At 56.1% G+C, this 18698-nt stretch overlaps 4 protein-coding genes across 4 annotated transcripts in view; 2 read left to right on the top strand and 2 right to left on the bottom strand.

Annotated features, from left to right (window-relative positions):
- Positions 1–200: 200 nt before the first annotated feature.
- CHGG_05820 (uncharacterized protein) lies at positions 201–3549 on the bottom strand (the record flags this gene model as incomplete). The annotated part of the gene is made up of 4 exons (XM_001221914.1): positions 201–2292; positions 2950–3055; positions 3107–3195; positions 3266–3549. 4 exons carry the CDS (start codon positions 3547–3549, stop codon positions 201–203), a joined length of 2571 nt encoding a protein of 856 aa, XP_001221915.1.
- A 1485-nt stretch (positions 3550–5034) lies between these two features.
- Positions 5035–7247, top strand: CHGG_05819 (uncharacterized protein; the record flags this gene model as incomplete). The annotated part of the gene is made up of 4 exons (XM_001221913.1): positions 5035–5680; positions 5737–5920; positions 6021–6260; positions 6317–7247. The coding sequence occupies 4 exons, from the start codon at positions 5035–5037 to the stop codon at positions 7245–7247; spliced, it is 2001 nt and encodes a 666-aa protein (XP_001221914.1).
- Positions 7248–8573: 1326 nt separating this feature from the next.
- CHGG_05818 (uncharacterized protein) lies at positions 8574–12596 on the bottom strand (the record flags this gene model as incomplete). The annotated part of the gene is made up of 5 exons (XM_001221912.1): positions 8574–8839; positions 8943–10623; positions 10674–12174; positions 12251–12437; positions 12563–12596. The coding sequence occupies 5 exons, from the start codon at positions 12594–12596 to the stop codon at positions 8574–8576; spliced, it is 3669 nt and encodes a 1222-aa protein (XP_001221913.1).
- Positions 12597–17072: 4476 nt separating this feature from the next.
- CHGG_05817 (uncharacterized protein) overlaps positions 17073–18698 on the top strand; it is a gene marked incomplete at both ends in the record, with an annotated part of 2385 nt that continues 759 nt past the window's right edge. Inside the window, one exon of the mRNA XM_001221911.1 lies at positions 17073–18665. Coding sequence (XP_001221912.1) covers positions 17073–18665 — 1593 coding nt within the window. The remainder of the gene's footprint in view (positions 18666–18698) is intronic.

Genomic DNA, 18698 nt, shown 5'->3' with positions numbered 1-18698 from the left:
TAACTCGTTTCCTCATTACCCACCTACCTATGTAACCAGCAACCCCAAAGTACTAATTTACTCCCAAAAACACCAATCCTTTAACCGTCCCATATGTGTTTGGTCGTCATCTACTAGTTATACACATCTAGGTGATACGCCCCCCCTTCAACCAATCTTAACATACAATGCCCAGATAAGCAAGCATAAGACACAAGCTCTCACAACCCCTCCGCCCGACTCTTCGCATCCAACGCTTCCAGATCCTCCACCCCAGCCACATCCAACCCCTCCACCATCCCCACCCCCACCACATTCTCCCCCCTCCCCATCCCCATCCCCCTCTCCCTCTCCCTCTCCTTATCCCCCCTCCTCACCGCCGCCAACAATTTCACCAACCCCGCCGGCGTCACCCCCTCAATACGCCGCGCCTGCGCCAGCGTCTCGGGCCGCACCCGCGACAGCACATCCCGCTCGACAATCGACAGGCCCTGGACGGTCTCGTAGTCCAGATCCCCCGGCAGGCCCAGGGCCTCGTCGCGGTGCAGGCGGGCGGCTTCGGCGGCCTGGGCGCGCACGTACGGCTCGTAGACGACGTCGACGGCGACGCGGGCGCGTACGCGTGGTGGGTATTTCTGCTGGTGGTGGGGGTTCTTTGTGTTCGTGTCCTCCTCGGTCAGCCCCGGCAGGCGCGCGTGAATGATGTGTTCGGCTGTGATCCCCCGCAGGCGGATGACTTCGTGCCCGTCGCGCTTGCGGTCGGTTTTGGTGCTGCTGACGCCGGGGATGCTGCTCAGGGCGTGAGATATGGGAATGCCTGCTTGGTGCCACTCGGCTGGTGTGAGGTTCATGTTGCGCAGGAGGTTCTTGAAGTCGGCGGCCAGCTGGACGTCATTGCGGAAGTGCGCCCAGCGCGCGTCCGACACCACGCCCCATTGTCGGCCGTAGGGTGTCAGGCGGGTGTCAGCGTTGTCGGACCGCGTGCTGAGGCGGAACTCGGACCGCGATGTGAACATGCGGTATGGTTCTGACACGCCCTTGGTGATCAGGTCGTCGATCATGATGCCGATGTAGGCGTCAGAGCGGGAGAGCGTGACGGGCGGCAGGCCCTGGGCGGCGCGCCCCGCGTTGATCCCCGCCACGATCCCCTGACCTGCGGCTTCTTCGTAGCCCGTCGTGCCGTTGATCTGGCCGGCTAAGAAGAGGCCTCGGATGGCCTTGGTCTCGAGCGACCGCTTGAGGCTGCGCGGGTCGACGTAGTCGTACTCGACGCCGTAGCCCGGCTGCAGCATTACCGAATTCTCGAGGCCGCGGATCGTGCGCAGGAGCTGTTCCTGCGCCTCAGCGGGCACCGTCATGCTCAGCCCGTTGGGATAGATGACGTCACTGTCGAAGCCTTCGGGCTCGAGCCAAACGATGTGTCGTGGACGTTCGCCAAAGCGGATGACTTTGGATTCGAGGGAGGGGCAGTACCGTGGGCCCTTGACCGTCTCGCGGATGTGGATCGTCTTGTCGAGGTTCGCTCGCACGACCTCGTGGGTGGCCTCGTTGGTGTAGGTGAGATGACAGAGGAGCTGATCGTTACCAACGGCAACGGTATCGTTAAGGTAGCTGAAGGGCATGGGTGGGTCATCGCCGGGCTGTTCGTCGAGTATGCCCCAATTAATGCTGTTCTTGGCGATCCGCGGCGGCGTGCCCGTCTTGAGCCGGCCAAGCTGGAATCCCGCATCCCGCAACGACTTGCTCAGGCCAAAGGTGGCCTGTTCGCCCATCCGCCCAGACGGATATACTTCCATGCCGATATGGATTTCGCCGCCGAGAAAGGTTCCTGTCGTAATGATGACCTGGGTCGTCGGTAGCACCTCGCCCGACTCGAGACGCACGCCCGTGATCTTGCCCTTGGCGCCGTCGGCGTCGGCGTCGCCGTGATTGTCGGCAATGACGATATCGGAAACCCTGCCTAAGACGATGGACAGGTTCGGGTACGTCTCGAGTTCTTCGCGCATGTGCTTCTGATACAGGACCCGGTCGATCTGAGCGCGGGGACCCCAGACAGCCGCTCCTTTTGTTTTGTTCAAAATCTTGAACTGCACTCCCGCCTTGTCAATGATGCGCCCCGCCAGCCCATCTAGGGCATCAATCTCGCGAATAATGGTGCCCTTGCCAATGCCTCCGAAACTCGGATTGCACGAACAGACACCGAGGTTGTCGATTTCGGGGGTGATGAGGGCGGTGCGGGCGCCCGCGCGGGCCGCTGCGGCGCACGCTTCGGAGCCGGCATGGCCACCACCAATAACAATGACATCGAACGGCCTGAAAGAGACAAGTTAAGGTTAGCAGTGGCGCAACCAGTGTGGGCTCGTGTGTGTGTTGTGTGTGTAAACCTACCTCGTGTCGGAACTAACGGTCGCAAAGGTTCGCCTTTTGATAATGGCTATGTTACGGCAAACGGGCTTCCGAAGTGGTCTACCCAGGCCCCTGGGAAGCCATAGCCTCAACATGACGTCCAGAGTTGACTCAGCTGGGATGTGGTGATAGTGGTGGGACGGGTGCCGCCGAGAACAGAAAATCAATCGACCGATAAGCGATAAGGGGCCAGACTGCGGTGCCGGGTGTCTTGGCGCTAGCTAGTGGGCTTTTGAGTTTGAGCATGCTCACACACTCAAACCACAGTTGGGCCATGAAACCTATGATATGTTCCGAGAAGTGCTCGATAGAAACAACATGTAGAAATAAAATGATAATAACTAATTCAAGTGGGCACCCAGTATTCAGCGAGACACACAAGCAAAGCCATTGGTATGGTACTTGAGATGGTAAAAATACAGCACGTCCCCGACGCCGAAAACCCCAATCATACCGCGCATCTAGTTTGATACAGCTCTAGAGAGGAGAGAACGCATCGTTACAATTTGTATCGACGTCATTAATGACTCAACCGTAAAAGCGACGCTTCTACTCGCTATTTACTCCGGCCGGCCGAGGCCGCGGCCGTGGCCGTGGCTCTCGACCTCGCCCTCAACCTCGCCAGCCGCGCGGTTGGGGTCATAGGGGCGGCGCAAAACCTCGAGGTTGCCTGGAATAATCAGCATGCTGCCATTTTCATTCACGTCACGGTGCAACATACGCTGTACGATACTCAGCGATTGACGGGGCTTGCCCTCGCCGTCTACATAGCTGCTCATGCTCGCATCGCCTTCAACCATGACCATCGTCCTGTTCTTCTTGTTAGTGGACCCGTACCGTAAAGCATGCGGACCTGCAGATAAGAAAAAAAAAAAAATACCCCTTAGGTAGCCCCTGGTAAAATTCCCGGCGCGAGCCCTCGTTGGCGAAGCAGCTCACGTTGAACCAGCTAGTGGTGCGCTTCTCGCCGTAGCCTGAGTTGCTGGCGACAGAGTAGCGCAGGTAATCGCGGCCGGAGCTCGAGGCGCGCAGCTCGGGGGTGTCGGCCAGGTGGCCGATGACGGTGATGCGGGCGATGGGGCGCGAGGCCGTCGAGCTGAAGGTGCGCGAGGCGGCCGAGGGCCCGGCAACGGCGCGAGATGCGGTGCGGAGGAAAGCCGACATTTTGACTGATTTTGTTTTTCTTTTTTCTTCGATGGTTCAAGTACAGGGATGGAATGGACCCGTTAGTCGGGGGTCTGGGGGTGTTGTTCGGATTTCGATGTGGCTGGCTGTGTGGGTTTCGGGACGGGGTCAAAATGTCGAATTGCGATGCGCGAGCTCCGGTCGCGTTTGATTGCTTAATTAACACGCGAACCACTCAATTCCTCTTGTGGCTGGTGCGAGAGCTTCTGCGACTAATGGTGGCTCAGGTGGGTCCCGCCACATATCAATATCTTATCTTATCAATTTCTTGGCTTATCTTATCGCCCGTTACCAGACGCCTTAAGCCACTCGGCCAACCCTCGAGTTTGAGAGTTCTCAAAACAGGTCTCAGGTCTCAGGTCTCAGGTCTCAGATTGTGGCTGGCTTCCTCCCGTCTCCGAACCCTCAACTTTCTTCTTAATTCGTATAAACGTCTTGGTTAACGTAACGGCTTAACGGAACTGCGCTTCCTTAGGAGCGTCGGGGTCCTTTTTCTGAATGTACATACATACACAGTAACCTAACCTCCGTCCTCCGTTTTTTTGCCCTGCAAAACAACATGCCGGGATGTCAATCGATGCACAGCCGCGACGCTGCAGCGGAAACACAGAACCCCGGAACCGCAGAACCGCGCACACGCGCGGAAAGGTTGGTTGTGTCCGAGACACCAACAGTCAGGTACAGCCAGCGCACAAAATTACTTTGTCACAGACGAGATGGACGAGGTGGAAGTACCGGACGTCATGTATCTGTGTACGTATGTACATACCAAAACGGCAGCAGTGTGGGGAGCAGGGTTGTGGAAAATGGAATATAGAAAAGCCTCAACTCACGGGACCGACCGAACCAAATTGCACTCAGTCTCGGACACGATCCATCGCTTTCCGGCGTCGAACTCGTCAAATATCAATCTTTGGTGACGGCTCGAACCCCTGAAGTCGGGGCTGTTTGCGGTCAGGAGCGGCTGGTATTCTTTGTTGACCTGCGCGGCTTCAACCTCTGCCGCCGCTGAGCATTGCCTCTTTTGGGGTTGAATAGAGCTTCAATAAGCCTATTCAGCGCTTGTCACCAGAAATCTTACCGCAACACCATATCACAGTGGGGTATCGGGGTCGTCTGTCTCAATGCGTCAATGAACAGCTTGTCGTCAATAAGCCAGTAGAGCAATAGAGCAATAGCTATGGAAGAGCTCGCCCTGCCGCCCCCCGGCGCACCGCTCGCTGCTGTGTTCCTTTATGTTGCCCATCTCTCGCCGCCGTCAGAATCTCTGCTTCTCTTTTGCGTGCCTCTTCTCTTCTTTAGAACCAGCTTCGACTCTATCTTGGGTTCTCCTTCGTAAATCCAGCGAAACCGGTCTACCCCTGAAGTTCAAGAACTGAGAAGGGAAACAGACATCTTTTCTAGCTCCCTCTTCTCTCCCTCGCGCTGTCAGGCTCCTCCAGCCTCGACTTACCCTTTGCCACCATGGCCTCGACAAACACCACACTACCTCCCAACAGGTTTGCCCAGTTCGGCTTCACAACAACCCCTGACGAACGTATTGGGCCCGGCGCCCCCTACACGTCTCCATCCCTCCAAGTCAACCTCTTCTTCAGGGTCTTCCTCGGCCTCGTCTCCCTCTTTGTCACATGGGTACCTGCTCGCCTTCTCTGGCGGAATGGGGAGTTTGCCGGCGCTGTCATCTGCATCATGCTCCTGGTCCTCAACCTTATAACCGTCATCAACGCCTTGATATGGCGCAATGACAACGTCCAGACGTGGTGGGCGGGCCAAGGGTGGTGCGACATGATGACTTACACTTACTTCGCTATGCATACAGCCTTCAACATCTGCATGTTCGAGATTATGCGAGGCCTAGCCTCCAAGGTTGCCCTCAACCGCGCCGACAAGCCGACGCGCAGCGAGAGGCGCCGACAGCGTATCGTCTCGGCATTGGTCATCTTCACCGTCCCCGTCATCCAGGTCATCCTCACCTACTTTACCACCTTTGGCCGATACAACGTCTCCACTCTGATCGGATGCAGTGCCGTCTACTACCCTAACTGGCTCTTCCTGGTCTTCTACATCCTCCCCACCCCGGTCTTCGCCGTCGGCGCAGCTTACATGGCCGGTAAGTCATCACAACACAACCCCTCTGAGATTGATATCCACTCATCAGTGTCCCAGCTCTCACCTTCTACCGCTATCGAAAGATCGACAAGGTCACCAGGGAGGTCGCCCGGTCCAAGGACGACGTTGCCGCGGCCAGGCAGGATCGGGTTAGGAGGAAGCTCTACTTCATGACGCTGGTCTGCATCATCGTGGTGCTGCCGCTCATCATGGTCTTGCTGTTCTTGAACATCGTCGAACGGTGCCCCCTGGGATCTGCCTTACGGCTTTGACAAACTCCACTTCGGCCCGGACCCTTTCAACGTCTACTTTATTTCCTTCACCACCACGGACATGATGAGCTTTTCTTCCATGAACATCGTCTACATTGCCGAGCTTGCCGGCATTGCCGTCTTCATCCCCTTTGGCACCACCCCCGAGGCCCTGAACATGTACCGCGGACTGCTTCTGGCCGCTGGTCTGGGTTACGTCTTCCCTAAACTGAGGGAAGAGTATGTGCCCCGCGCAAAACGCGGCGGTTCCTCGTTCAGCTGGGGCTCGCTAGCTGGTCCCCTGCGCGGTATGAGCCTGCTCGGGACTAGGTATGTTTTCTACATCTCCATGTGGCGCGCTTCTCAAACTAACTCGCACCATACAGCTCATCGTCCACCCACAAGGACTCACTCCTTCCCACTGCCGAGCAGATTTCGATAACTAGCCGCGCCGACAGGGCACGCTCGTCCTCTCTGAACCAAAACCAACACGAGGATCTCACCATGAGCGGCGGCATCGACTCCCTTTCGTATCCCGAAAAGACTGTCTCGTCTTTTCTTTCCGTCACCGAGATCGACGCCACAACAGCCCAGATCGAAGCCGGCCCTCGTCCTCCTGCTCGAAACCCCTACAACATCCTGCCCACCCCGTTCACCAAACCACTCCCAAAGTTCCCCTCCCTCCACATCCCTACCATGCAAACCCATAAACCAGAACAACAACAACATCACCAACCCTCAACCTTCCTAACCCTCCTCCCAACCCCATCCCCCAAAGCCTCCTCCCGTGGAAACCAATTCCAATCCCCGCCGCACGGCGCACCACCACTGACAACATCACCACTACCATCAGCAACACCAACCGCCAAATCAACCAACCCATACCGCAACCACCAAGCCACCCCCTGGGCAACAACAACAACACCCCCAACCACAATCACAACCCCCTCCCCCAACACCACCACCCCCCACGCCGGCCTAACCCCCCACCCCCACATCGGCGTCGCCACCCGCGTCTGGGCCACCACCAACACCAACACCAACCACACTACCACCGACGCCGACACCCCCGAGTCCAACGTCTACTGGAAAGCCCGTCTGCGTGAGCCTGCGGGCACAGGCACCGGCACAGGCACGGCTACTACTACTACCACTACTACGACTGTTCCCACGGAGGGGGTGGTGCGGGTGGAGACGAGTATCGCGCGGCGGTCGGTGGAGGTGGATTTGGAGAGGGCTGCTGCTGATGCTGATGATGCTGCGCTTTATGAAGAGGGGATGGGGGTGGGGAGGCGGTTTTCGAATGCTGCGAGCTAGGCGCTCGGGGTTGAGAGAGAGCTTTGGAGGGGGTGGGGGTTGAAAAAGTAGGTGGGTGGATGGTTTTAGGTGTGACATTTGCTGGGATGCTGGTGTTTTTTGGTTTGGTTGCGGTTCTTTTCAACAGTTCTTCTTGGAGGTGATGGCTCTTCTTGGAGGTGATGATTCTTCTTGGAGGTGACAGCTTTTTTGGGAGGTGATGCCAGATTTGTGGCGGATATTGGGGGAGAGGGATGTGTAATGTAGGGAAGGCAAGTGCCACATAATTATTTCTTTTCCTTATTTTTGTCAGTGCCCAGGCCACTGAAGATTGGACTGAGCCAAAGTCTCCAGGGATGGTTGGGGGATATATCCAGAATGCAAGACAACTTAGCAATGCCGCTTTACAAACACTCACTCTACTCCCGTTGCCGGTGCGCAGGCCATATCAAGGATCATGAACACCCATACTTACCTCACTCACATCTGGATAATTACTATCGACGGGCCACTTCTCCTTGTTTACGACGACTAGGAGATGTGTGGGTAAGGCCCAGACAATCTCAACGGCAAGTGATTGCAAAACGCCGGAATATATTGAGTATCCAACAAAACAAGCACAACAACCCACGCCATACGCGATTTGTAGACGGGAAACGGGCAGCTCACTGCAGCGTATATAGGAGGAATATGGGTATAACCGCACCCTGTATGCGTTCCATGCTCTCATCCCTTCTGAACAATCTCCCACCACCCACCTCTGCCATAGCAACAACACCACTCCCATTCTATCCCGGACAGCAACAGAGAACAATGCGAAAACAATGCAGTCGGTATCATATCTTCTGGTCTCATCTTATCAACTCTCATGCAGGGGCATCAATCAACAACAAAAGGGAGGGAAAAGAAAAACGGAAAAACAAAGAGGAAAAAGAAAAGAAACCAGACGCCACCAATGATGATGCAGCCATATCCATACCAAAACCCGGCCAACCAAAATCATAGACCGAAGAGACGCTTATCCCTTGAAAGACGAGATGAAAAATGAGACGAAGAAAGAAAAAGTCAAAGGGAGGCACCCCTCTCCCCCGCCTCCCCCCGTCCTTTCCACCATACCCCGCGCTGTGTCGTACTTGCACCATACCTCCTGATGCAAGTTTCGCTTCTCTCTCTCTCAACCACCCCCTCCCCTTCCCACAACGCCGGAATACCCTCATCCCCCCTTCAAGGAACGTCTCCTTCCTCATCACAATCTGACCCCATCCCCACCATCCCTCTCACTTTCCCAAAAATGCTTCCAACACAGCAACCCCCATCTCACCAGAGAAACACCCCCACCCCAGCCGCCTACTCCATCTGACACCACGGATGCGCCAGGACCTGATCGATGTTATAACGCTGCTCGACATTGCGGTCGAGCATCTTGCGGATGAGGTCGATGCTCTCGTCACTGATGATGTAGGGGATGCGCAAGTCGCGGTCCATGATCTCGTCGATGCTGTAGAAGGGGTTCTCCTTGTAGATGATGGTGTACAGCAGGATGCCGAGGGCCCAGACATCCTGCTCCTTGCCGCCGTAGGGCCGGCCCGCGAGGACTTCGGGGGCTGCGTAATCTGTCGCAGGGTGCATGTTAGTGTTTACTGGCTGTGTGATACCCAGAGAGTGGGGGGAGCCAGGGGAGGAGGGCGGCCTAGGAGAGGGGAGAGGGGGGCTTACCGATGGTGCCTACAAAGACGTCAAAGGGACCGCTCTTGATGTACGCGGCGCTCCCGAAATCGATTAATTTGATGCGGCCCTCGCCGTCCAGGATGACGTTTTCGTCCTTGATGTCGCGGTGCACCACCTGTGCCTTGGTGTGGAGGTGGTGGATGGCGCGGGCGACCTGGACGAAGATGCTGCGGCTCTCTTGCTCGTCCATGTTCGTGCGCAGCTCGATGTAGTCGAATAGGTCCATGCCGGGGAGGCCATGGGGCGCCATCTCAATGTAGTAGTTGACCTCGTCCTCGAAGAAGTCGTCCATCTCCACGATGTTGGGGTGCTTCAACTCTCCCCGTCGAAGGTAGTCAAGCACGTGAATCTCAAGTGGGACAGTGCCTAATCTACGGTCGCGCGTCCACGTGTCGACAAGAATGCGTCGCTTGGTGACGTACTTGAGTACACATTTGTTGCCGGTGTTGCGGTATCTTGCCAGTTTGACCTGCCCATATGCGCCCTGACCCATCTCTTCGAGGATGGTGAAGTCATTGATCGACTTCTTTTGCGCTGGCTCTGCCGGCTTGGACGAGCTGGCTTGCTCCTCCTGGGATTCGGAAGCCCGCTGTGAGCCGGTCAACTTGGCCGCGGCAGTGATGGCGGCCTCCTTCAACTGCCGTGCCAACGACGGAGACTTTGCCTCCTCTTTCTGCGAGTCGTCTGAATCGGATTGCATCTCAAGTGGCGTGTGGGCCGGTGTCTGGCCGGGTGATGGTTGGTGCAGCGGGGTTGCGGTACCAGAAACCAACGGTGATGACACCCCCATGTTTGCCCGGGAAGCATGGAGGTGCCGTGAATAAGTGATCCAGAGAGCGTACACCATTTCTGTTTGCGCCAGGACAAACTTATCGCTCGCCTCGCCCGTTGGTGACTCATCATCACTGTTCTCCAGAACAGCTTCGTTGCTCGTCGCAACCTGCTTTTCACTCTTTACGACCCGCATTTGGATGTCGATTCTGAGTTGAGACCCATCGCGGTGGCGAGCCGGAAGACTATCAGGGCGAAGGAACCCCGCAGCAGCATCTGGTTGTCCCTCCTCGAGGGCCAAAAACGCCGATGCCTTTCGAAACGAATGCTCCGGAACGATAATACCATCGACAAGATGGACGCCGTCTCGCTCGGTGAGGACGCGCAGTATCTTGTCAAAATTCGGCACGAGTTGGTTGATCGAGATCCCATCCGGCTTCTCGTAACCAAAGAGTGCGCCACAGAACACAGAGTTGGAGCTCTTGATCGTGAGTTCTTGCGGGCAGACCACGACAATGCCGGCAATATGCGGGAAGCTTGACACGCGCAGTTGGGTAGTCCCCTTGACTTGTTCCACCGTCGCCGGAATGTTAACCCGGTCGCAGTTACGACATGTGTAATACTTCCTCCTCGCGATCTCGCGGTAGTCGATCTCGCCGAAGCGGGGGTCGATGCCTTGCCTAGGGACTCGAGGTATCAACAACCCAATATCTTGGCCTGGTTGTAAGCTCTCGTTTCCCCAGATGGTACCCAGAGCGCCGGAGAGCTTGAGAACTGTGCCGTCCTCAGCGACGTCGATGTATGAGACATCCTCGTGGATCTCTTCCAAGACCCAGATCAACCCCACCCGCTTCTCAATGACCCAAAAGCTAGCAGAGCCGGTCGCACCATTGCGTTTCTAAACAGAATGTTAGTCTGAGTTGCATCGCTGAATTGGTTCTTACTCACTTGAATCGGGACAACGTCACCGCAGAGCAGTACACCTCTGGATTTGTTGCTCTGGCGGTGAGCTTGCCCCGGTTTGGGGGGCTTCGGATCACCGCTGTGGATAGTGGCTGGTCGTCTCGCAGCCTTGGGTGTCTGCGATCTCGAATTCGGTTTGCTGAGAAGCTTCGCCGTGATCCCACCGGCGCGTGCGCCAAAGAGGCTGGACGTTTGTACGGCGGGCACCGGCTGAGCTATCTCGCTCTCGGAGACATCTCCGATATCCTCGTGGTTATTCTTCTGCAACTTCCCAACCAGCCATGCCCTCCTCTCTTCTTGGACTACCTCCAATATGCCCATTTTCCTAACCTCGGCGGCGGTGACGCCAAACAACAAGCAAGCAAGGTCGTTGGCTGAAAGGATAGTCCATGGCGGTTTCGATTCGGTCGTAAAGATTGCCTGGGCGGCAGGTACCCACCTTGTCGGGTGATTGTGCACGGCAGGGCTTGCGCCGGTCGGCGGGTGTACCGCAGGGCCAAAGGGCTGTGATGGCCGGTGTTGCGGCTGCGATTGCGGCTCGGTGGCGTGGAACGGCTGCGCCATGACGTCCATGAGCTTCTGTTGCACCGATACCTGCACTGTGTCTGTGTCGGTCATGGTACGCTTTAGAATGCTAGGGCGTCTCGACGGCGGTGGTGATGTCTTGGCCGTGGTACCACTCGCGCCGCTCTCGTTCGTTGGCGTCCTCGATGAGCCCTCTGACCCCGTATTCTCGCCGGACGGGGGGTGCGGCGGCGAGTCCAGAGCGGGAGCCGAGGCGTCCTGTCGAGAAACCGCCACTCCGCTAATCATGGGCGGGGGTGTCGCGGCGGTCGGAGACGTGAGAGGGGTCCTATCGATGGGCTCGGGGCTCGAGGTCCTCGGGGCAAAGCCTCTGTCAAACACGTTTGCATTTGATGTCGTTGCTGGCCCGGTTAATGGCCCGGTAAGAATACTGGGGTCTCCGTTGGGGAGATTCCCGGCGCCGACCAGATGTGCCTTCGCCAAAAGATCCAGCATATTTTGAGTTTCCACGTCCCCCGTCACCCGTGCTTGAGCGCTCGCTATCCCGGCGTTTGACGAGGCCGACCATGCCATCCTGTCCTTCATAAATTCCATAGATCGCTTCAAGACGTTCTGACGGTTGTGTATCAAGTCTTCAGATTGGTGTGCGAACGAGAACGAATGGAGTGATTCGGACGGAAAGCGCGAGAGGTCTTCAGTAAAGGTGGGAGATGTCGGGTAGGGCGATAGTGGAGCCGAATGGTCTAGAAACATGCTGGCCGATGTTGACCGGGACAAGTCGCTAAGTGACGGGTTCCTGCTCGATAATGACGGCATAGTAGGCGTCCTCATGGCATTAGGTTGTTGGCGGATCCGTCTGAGCCCGGACATGCCCAAGCCGTGGTCATGGTCGGTGACGAGAGAGCTCCTACGCCACACGACTTCGGTCAGTAACCAGCCATGAATCAGTGCGGGACTGAACCTGATTTTGACCGAGTCAAAGCAACAGTCCCTGTCCCGCAAACAACAGACACCCTTCTTGCTTTTCCGGAGCTGACCTTGACATGGCGTCGTACTCGGCTGCCGAAGCGCCGGCATCGAACGAGAAGCGGATGCGAGCCTTTTCAGAATTGTCGCCTACGGTCCCAAGATTTCCGGTGCTCCTGTTCTTGGGTATTTGCAGAGCCGGTGAGAGCCTCTGGCGGTCGCGGGCCTCGGCACCGTGACGTGTGGTGGTGTCTTCGCCTGTCACGAGCGCAGTGCACGCCTCGGTGTCAGCACAGGCCCAGCGTACTTGGACTCGGGGCAACTTTTGCTTTCTGCCCGCTGGGCGGTGCTGAGCAGGCGGCGGCGCAAGGCTTCTGACTCACCATTGTCTGAGTTTCCGCCGCATATACCGAGCATAATTGAGGTGAGCAATGTACGTGCAGATCTATAGGGGAAAAAAACAAAGGGAACGATGGGTAATTTCCTCGCAGCGAGCGGAGGAAATCCGTAGCCAGATGGTGACCGAGTTATCGATGGAGAAATCGGTTGGTGGGGTTCAGGCTGCGTCGCCCTGTGAGGACGGGACCAAGCCACGGCGCAACGCCGGATTTAAAGGGGCCGTGTCAGGCCGTCTTGGTCTCAACTCGGCCTCTGTGTGGCCTTTGTACCGACCAAGTACCTTGGGTACCTCGAACCGCCACTCTAATGGGTAACAAAATAAAAAAGAAACAGCGCTGGGAGGCTCCGGGTTGGCTTTCGATGGCAAAATGAAGCAAGGGCGTTCATCCGATCGAGAATGGAGAAGAAAATGTTATTAATCAACACTTGCCTCTTGGAATGCAGTGTCGCGGAATATCAGCGGTAGGAACGGCTCGCAAATTCTAAAATTTAGAATTCCTCGCAGGGCTAACCAGCGAACCGCGGACCCCCGCAGACGGCGATGCACAGCATCCGGCACGCGGGCATGAAGATGTGGACTTGTCTTTTTATTTTCTCTCCCTTAGTTGCAGCGAAGGAGACGCTGTGCCGCCACTGTCAAGACCCCCGCAGACCACTCAAGAAACCTCATGGAGCACGTGTAATTCTCTCGATTTTCGAGGCAAAACTACTAAGCCAAGAAGATGCAGGCTGGGCTGCCTGGGTTAATGTGTGATGCCCTCCATTTAGGTATCAGCCGAGGGTATCGGATTCGTTGCGGGTTGTTCACTACTACCCGGGCAGCCAGTCTCTCGGAAGAGTGACTTTGGCCACATGGGGTAGCACTGTGTCTATACAGTGTCGGCTCTTGAGACCTGAGACAAATGCCGGGACGTCATCGTTACCACCCACTCAAGAATGACACCGGAAAATCCGCAGATTCGGACACCAGTTTCGATTTTCCATGCTGGGAGCCTCAGAATAAGCGAGGGCTGGGCTTCTCCCCTGGTTGTCAGCCGACGATGGTTCCGGCCGCCAGCACGGTGATGGCAGGCACAAGCACAGTTTTAATATGGAGATGCGCACGGCTACCCTGCAGATTCCTTTGTTCTTCAGGAACACCTCGAATCCAAGTTCGAAGGATGGTACCTTACTGAGCAAAGCTCTTCTACCCTTTGGTGATTTTCTTTCAAATGAACTCGACCATCTTCATGTATAATCACTTGGTACAATTTGACTTCTATCTCAACAACAAATTACACTTGCACTGCTCACACCGCTGGTTGGATTTGAGGTCGTTTCGTTTGGCTGCCAGCAACGGCGGCCCACAACTCACGCTCATCCCGAAACAGAGTACATACGAGGTCATCGTACATCATGTTCCGCGTCTTGGTCGACGATCGTTGCCCTACTTCGGAATTTGATTTAAGATGTCTTGGTAATTCAGAGACATGTCAGGCTTTCAGCTCTTTACAATGCGTTCTAACAAGCCCAGTCTATACTACATCTGGTTCCTTCGCCGTGAGGCAAAAACACTGCGAGAAAAAAAATGAAGTTGCGGGGTTTGACGAGCTGGCTGCACCCCACGCCCACGCCTGCCTTTCCTGTCTCTTTTCAGATTATGTGTGGTAATTGTCACCCGGTCCTTTTCAATCCAACGCTCAACCAAGCTTCACTGCCAGGCGACACCAGAATTGGCGGTTGCAGTGGCACGGTCAGCTGCTTCGCATCCACATGCCCGAAAACTTCAACACCCTCGATGTCCATGTGTATATGCGTATTTGCTATGACTGAGGGACACAGACAGGCCGAAGATACAGCCTGTACGAAGTGCATCATCAACAACTTGTTTTTTTTTAGTGACATTTGATTCATCCCGAACAACCTGGAATATGCCCTCGGGTGAGCGAGTTCACGTGAGCCATGTTAGCCGCTGCTCTGTTTCCGAGAAGCCGGATTTCCAACCAGGATGGACGCTCCCAACCCTCTGGGTTTAGCCAAGATAGCCCAGCATTCATGAACTCTTAGGCTCTTTTGACAACCCAATCCCTCGTGCCAACAGTGACGCACTGGCAACCCTGTCAGGGTGCTCACTCAGCGAGCTGCGGGAAGCGCTTGTATGGATGTGCATAGGAGGGGATTCGCCTCCTCATATGAAACAAGGTGACTGATTATTCAAAAGGTTATACATTTGGTCTTCACTTAACAAAGCAATACGGGCTAGAGTGGTTTTCACCCTATGGAGGTGCGCCAGGATTTAGGGCGATGCTTGGAGAGTGTTCCCTGAAACCCGAGTTTGCTTTCATAAGTCGAAACAAGTATGTAGTTACCTGCCCATCTATGATGATTCGTAGGGCAACAATACTCCCGTCCTTTTACCGGCTCCAACGGAACCTCGGCGTGCTAAATAGGAGAAGTAATAAGAAAAATACCAGAGCAGCGCCATTTCCAGACACAGCCGACGACCTTGAACTCGCTTCATTGGCCCACCGGTATGTACTCTCGGGCTCCGCAAGCCCGATATTAGGTCACTCCCGGCAGACCTTCGGAACCCGCCCCTGCGGTGAGGTCGGTTTGCGGGCCGGCCTTCCCACCTGAAACGGGCGGCAATCACGGCGAGCTAAACTTGCCAGACGCCAGAGACACACGACACGCCGTTCTCACAGCTGCCAGTTCACTTGTGTGCGGAGCCAGGGCACGAGGGGCTCCGCGGATTAGGACATCACCCAACATCCCCGTGCTACCCCTGGTCGCGTGGCCAAACTTTTCAGGGCCGCAACAAAGACGAGCTGGTCAGATGGGGCGGATGCTTGCAGCTTGTCGTATCAGAAGACTTCAAACATAGAACCCACATTGATGGATCATGAGCAGAGGATTGCTGTCGAGGTACTCAAGCAGGTTATTAGGTTAGGGGAAACCCAAGCATCCACTAAATGGAACCTTTATAGCTTGGTAAATACTCACCACTGTTGATACTAATGAGCATAGTAAAGGCATAAGGTTCACAGTCTTGGTACAGGAAGGGGAAAAATGGTCAAAGGTGGGAGCAAGCCCGTCTCTAGTGGGGTCCACGGGTACTGGGTTCCCCACCCCTCCTATTTGGCAAGGTGGGGAATTCGGGGTCTGCTGCCGGGACTCAAGGCGGGGAAACCACTAAATAGGGAGGCCAGATAAGATAAGGACCGCACGTTAACCAGCCCACCTTCCCACTGAGAATCTCCAAGTCTCCCACTGTCTTACGGTTTCGATCAACAACGAACGTGAGCCAATCGACAGCCATCTTCCCAAGTCACGAACACTCCCAAGCGGTGCCACGGAGGCGGTCAGATGGGGAATCCAGGGCCTGGCCCGTCCTGGCTCCAGGTGTAGTATTGCACCCTTGACGATCGACTTGTCGAAAACGGTTGGCAAGCAGACCACTGAGACCACTCACCAGACTCGCCCACTGTCAGTGATTGCCCCTCCCTCCTGCAGGGTCTCCCTATTGTTTCTTTTTCCAGGGGTCAATGAATGATGCCTCAAATGCCTCCAACAGCCCCCAAGCAATAGTCTCGTATCTGAACAGGATAAGGAAGGTTGGTGTTAGCGAAAAAAGGAGTTGGGCACAGGCTTCACTTTTATAAGGGAAACTGTTCGCTGCCCCTCACCACGGAACCAGTTCCAGTTTCCCCAATCACTGATTTCCTCTAATTATCATTTCTCGGGATCCCTGTTGGCTTGCCTCACATGCCCAGTTTCCCGAAATCGCCGAGTTCTCTCCGTCTGAAGACTGGCTAGCACCGCTGTCATCATCGTCTCATCTGGGTGGCTGGGTTCTCGTATCCTATCCACCCTTCCCTCGACTCCTTGAGCAGTCAACCATCTTAAGCTGGGGGTCTATTGTACAGATAGTAAAGGAAGCATTTTGGGTGGGAAGCGTGGGACTGTTCAGCTGGGCAGTCTAGGTTGGTTGGGTTGGCCGCAACAAACGAGCGACAAAACCCGGCTGCCCCCGCCAACATCGACAACAGCATCGACAACGACATCTGCCATCGCACAATCGTCACTAGGCCGTATCCTTTTCTCTCACTTAGTCGCCATCCGATTTATTTTCTCACTCAGCTCCATGGTCTACTGCTAAATCAGGAAAAAGCCGGCATCTGCCCGTTGTCCGGGGTAAGGGATATCCCTCCTTGTTCGGGCGACTTCCCGGCGTCTCCTTGTCCGCGCCTCCCACCCGCTCAGCCGCTGTTTGAGCTCGACCCCACCATCGATATCATTCCAGATCCATTTGACGTCGCCACCTCCGCAACCGCTCATCCCAAGCCGCGATTGGACAGGTGAAGGAGAAATCTCCAACACACTCTTTTCCGTCGTGCCGCCGCCTGAACCTTTCCCTCCGTCAACCTCAACCTTCAGAACAGACGCTCGTATCTAATCCTTCTTGCTCCTGACTGGCCCCTTACAACCCATCCCACTCCCGGGGTAGTTACCACCATGGCCGACTCCGATGTCATCCACGAGGCTCCGACGACATCACCGAGCCCCGCCCTCTCGGACAATGCTCCAACTAACGATGGGGGCATCGAAAATGGGGCAGAACCGCGATCGAAGAGGAGAGGGCGGGATAGGCTGCTTCGTAGCCTTCAACGCATGCAGTCCTCTTCCTCCCTAAACCGCCTCGGCCGTTCCAGATCCGCAAGCAGTCCTTACAGCAGGTCTGGCAACCTTTCTTGCATCAGCCTGGCCTCCACCGCCTCTCCGTTCGGCCAGCCGAGTGCGGGGTCCTACTTCTCGCAGTCGTCCGCCGCCGCGAGCTCGAGCGCCCATACGTCGATTCCGGCCAGTCCGATCGCCGAGTCGCCTGCTCATGAGGGACTCGAGTCGGCGCTGGCCAATCGACCAGTAGGCTTCACTGCACCCGCCCCGGCCACGATCTCCCTGCCAACAAAGGTCAAGAAGAGGCTAAACGGATTTAGTCTTTGGGCGGACATGCCCCACGAGCTCAAGATCTACGTCCTCTCGTTCCTTGGGCCGAGAGAATTGGTGCGGGTCTCGCGAATCTCCCGAGAGTTTCACAAGATGTGTTTTGACGGCCAGCTATGGACAAGCTTTGACGCCTCCGAGTTCTATAGGGAGATACCCGCGGGATCACTGGCCAATATCATTGTCTCAGCCGGGCCATTCGTGAAGGACCTTAACCTCAGGGGCTGTGTTCAGGTGGAACACTACCAACGGGCTGAGGTGATGGTGAAAGCGTGCCGGAACCTGATAAATGCGACGCTGGAGGGATGCCGGAATTTCAAGCGTTCGACCCTCCACATGCTACTCAAATCTAATAACCGGCTCGCCCATCTGAACCTTACCGGCTTAGACGCGGTGAACAACGCCACCTGCAAGATCGTGGCCAACTATTGCCCGCAGCTGGAAGTATTCAACGTCTCTTGGTGTAAGAACATGGACGCCCGGGGCATCGCCTTCGTGGTCGAAGCCTGCCCCAAACTCAAAGACCTCCGGGCCGGTGAGATCAAAGGCTTCGGTTCCATCCCGGTGGCCGAAACCATCTTTCGCACAAACACACTCGAGCGCCTTGTCCTCTCCGGTTGTGAGCACTTGACCGACACCGCTCTGCAAACCATGGTCCACGGCTCCGATCCAGAAATTAACCTTATCGACAACCGCCCGCTGGTCCCGCCCCGGAAGCTCCGCCACCTCGACCTGACCCGTTGCACCGGTCTCACTGACCGCGGCATCCTATCCCTAAGCCACTTCGTACCCTGTCTCGAAGGTCTTCAACTCTCGGGCATCCACACCCTCACCGACGCTGCCCTGGAGCCCATATTAGCGTCTACCCCGCGCTTAACGCACCTCGAGCTGGAGGACCTGACCCAGGTCTCTAACGCCTTGCTCTCCGAACACCTTGCGAAAGCCCCCTGCGCCTCGGGGCTCGAACACCTCAACGTCGGCTACTGCGAGAACCTGGGCGATGACGGCTTGCTCCCCGTCATGCGTGCTTGCACGCGCCTCCGCAGCGTCTACATGGACAACACCCGCGTCAGCGACCTAGTTCTAGCCGAGGCCGCACTCATGGTACGCAACCGCTTCTACCCGACGCCCGCCACC

The sequence above is a fragment of the Chaetomium globosum genome, genomic scaffold (genome assembly GCF_000143365.1).
Source record: "Chaetomium globosum CBS 148.51 scaffold_3 genomic scaffold, whole genome shotgun sequence".
Taxonomy (NCBI): Eukaryota; Fungi; Ascomycota; class Sordariomycetes; order Sordariales; family Chaetomiaceae; genus Chaetomium; species Chaetomium globosum.
Note: the sequence above shows the minus strand (reverse complement) of the source record. Positions and strands in the feature narration are given on the sequence as shown.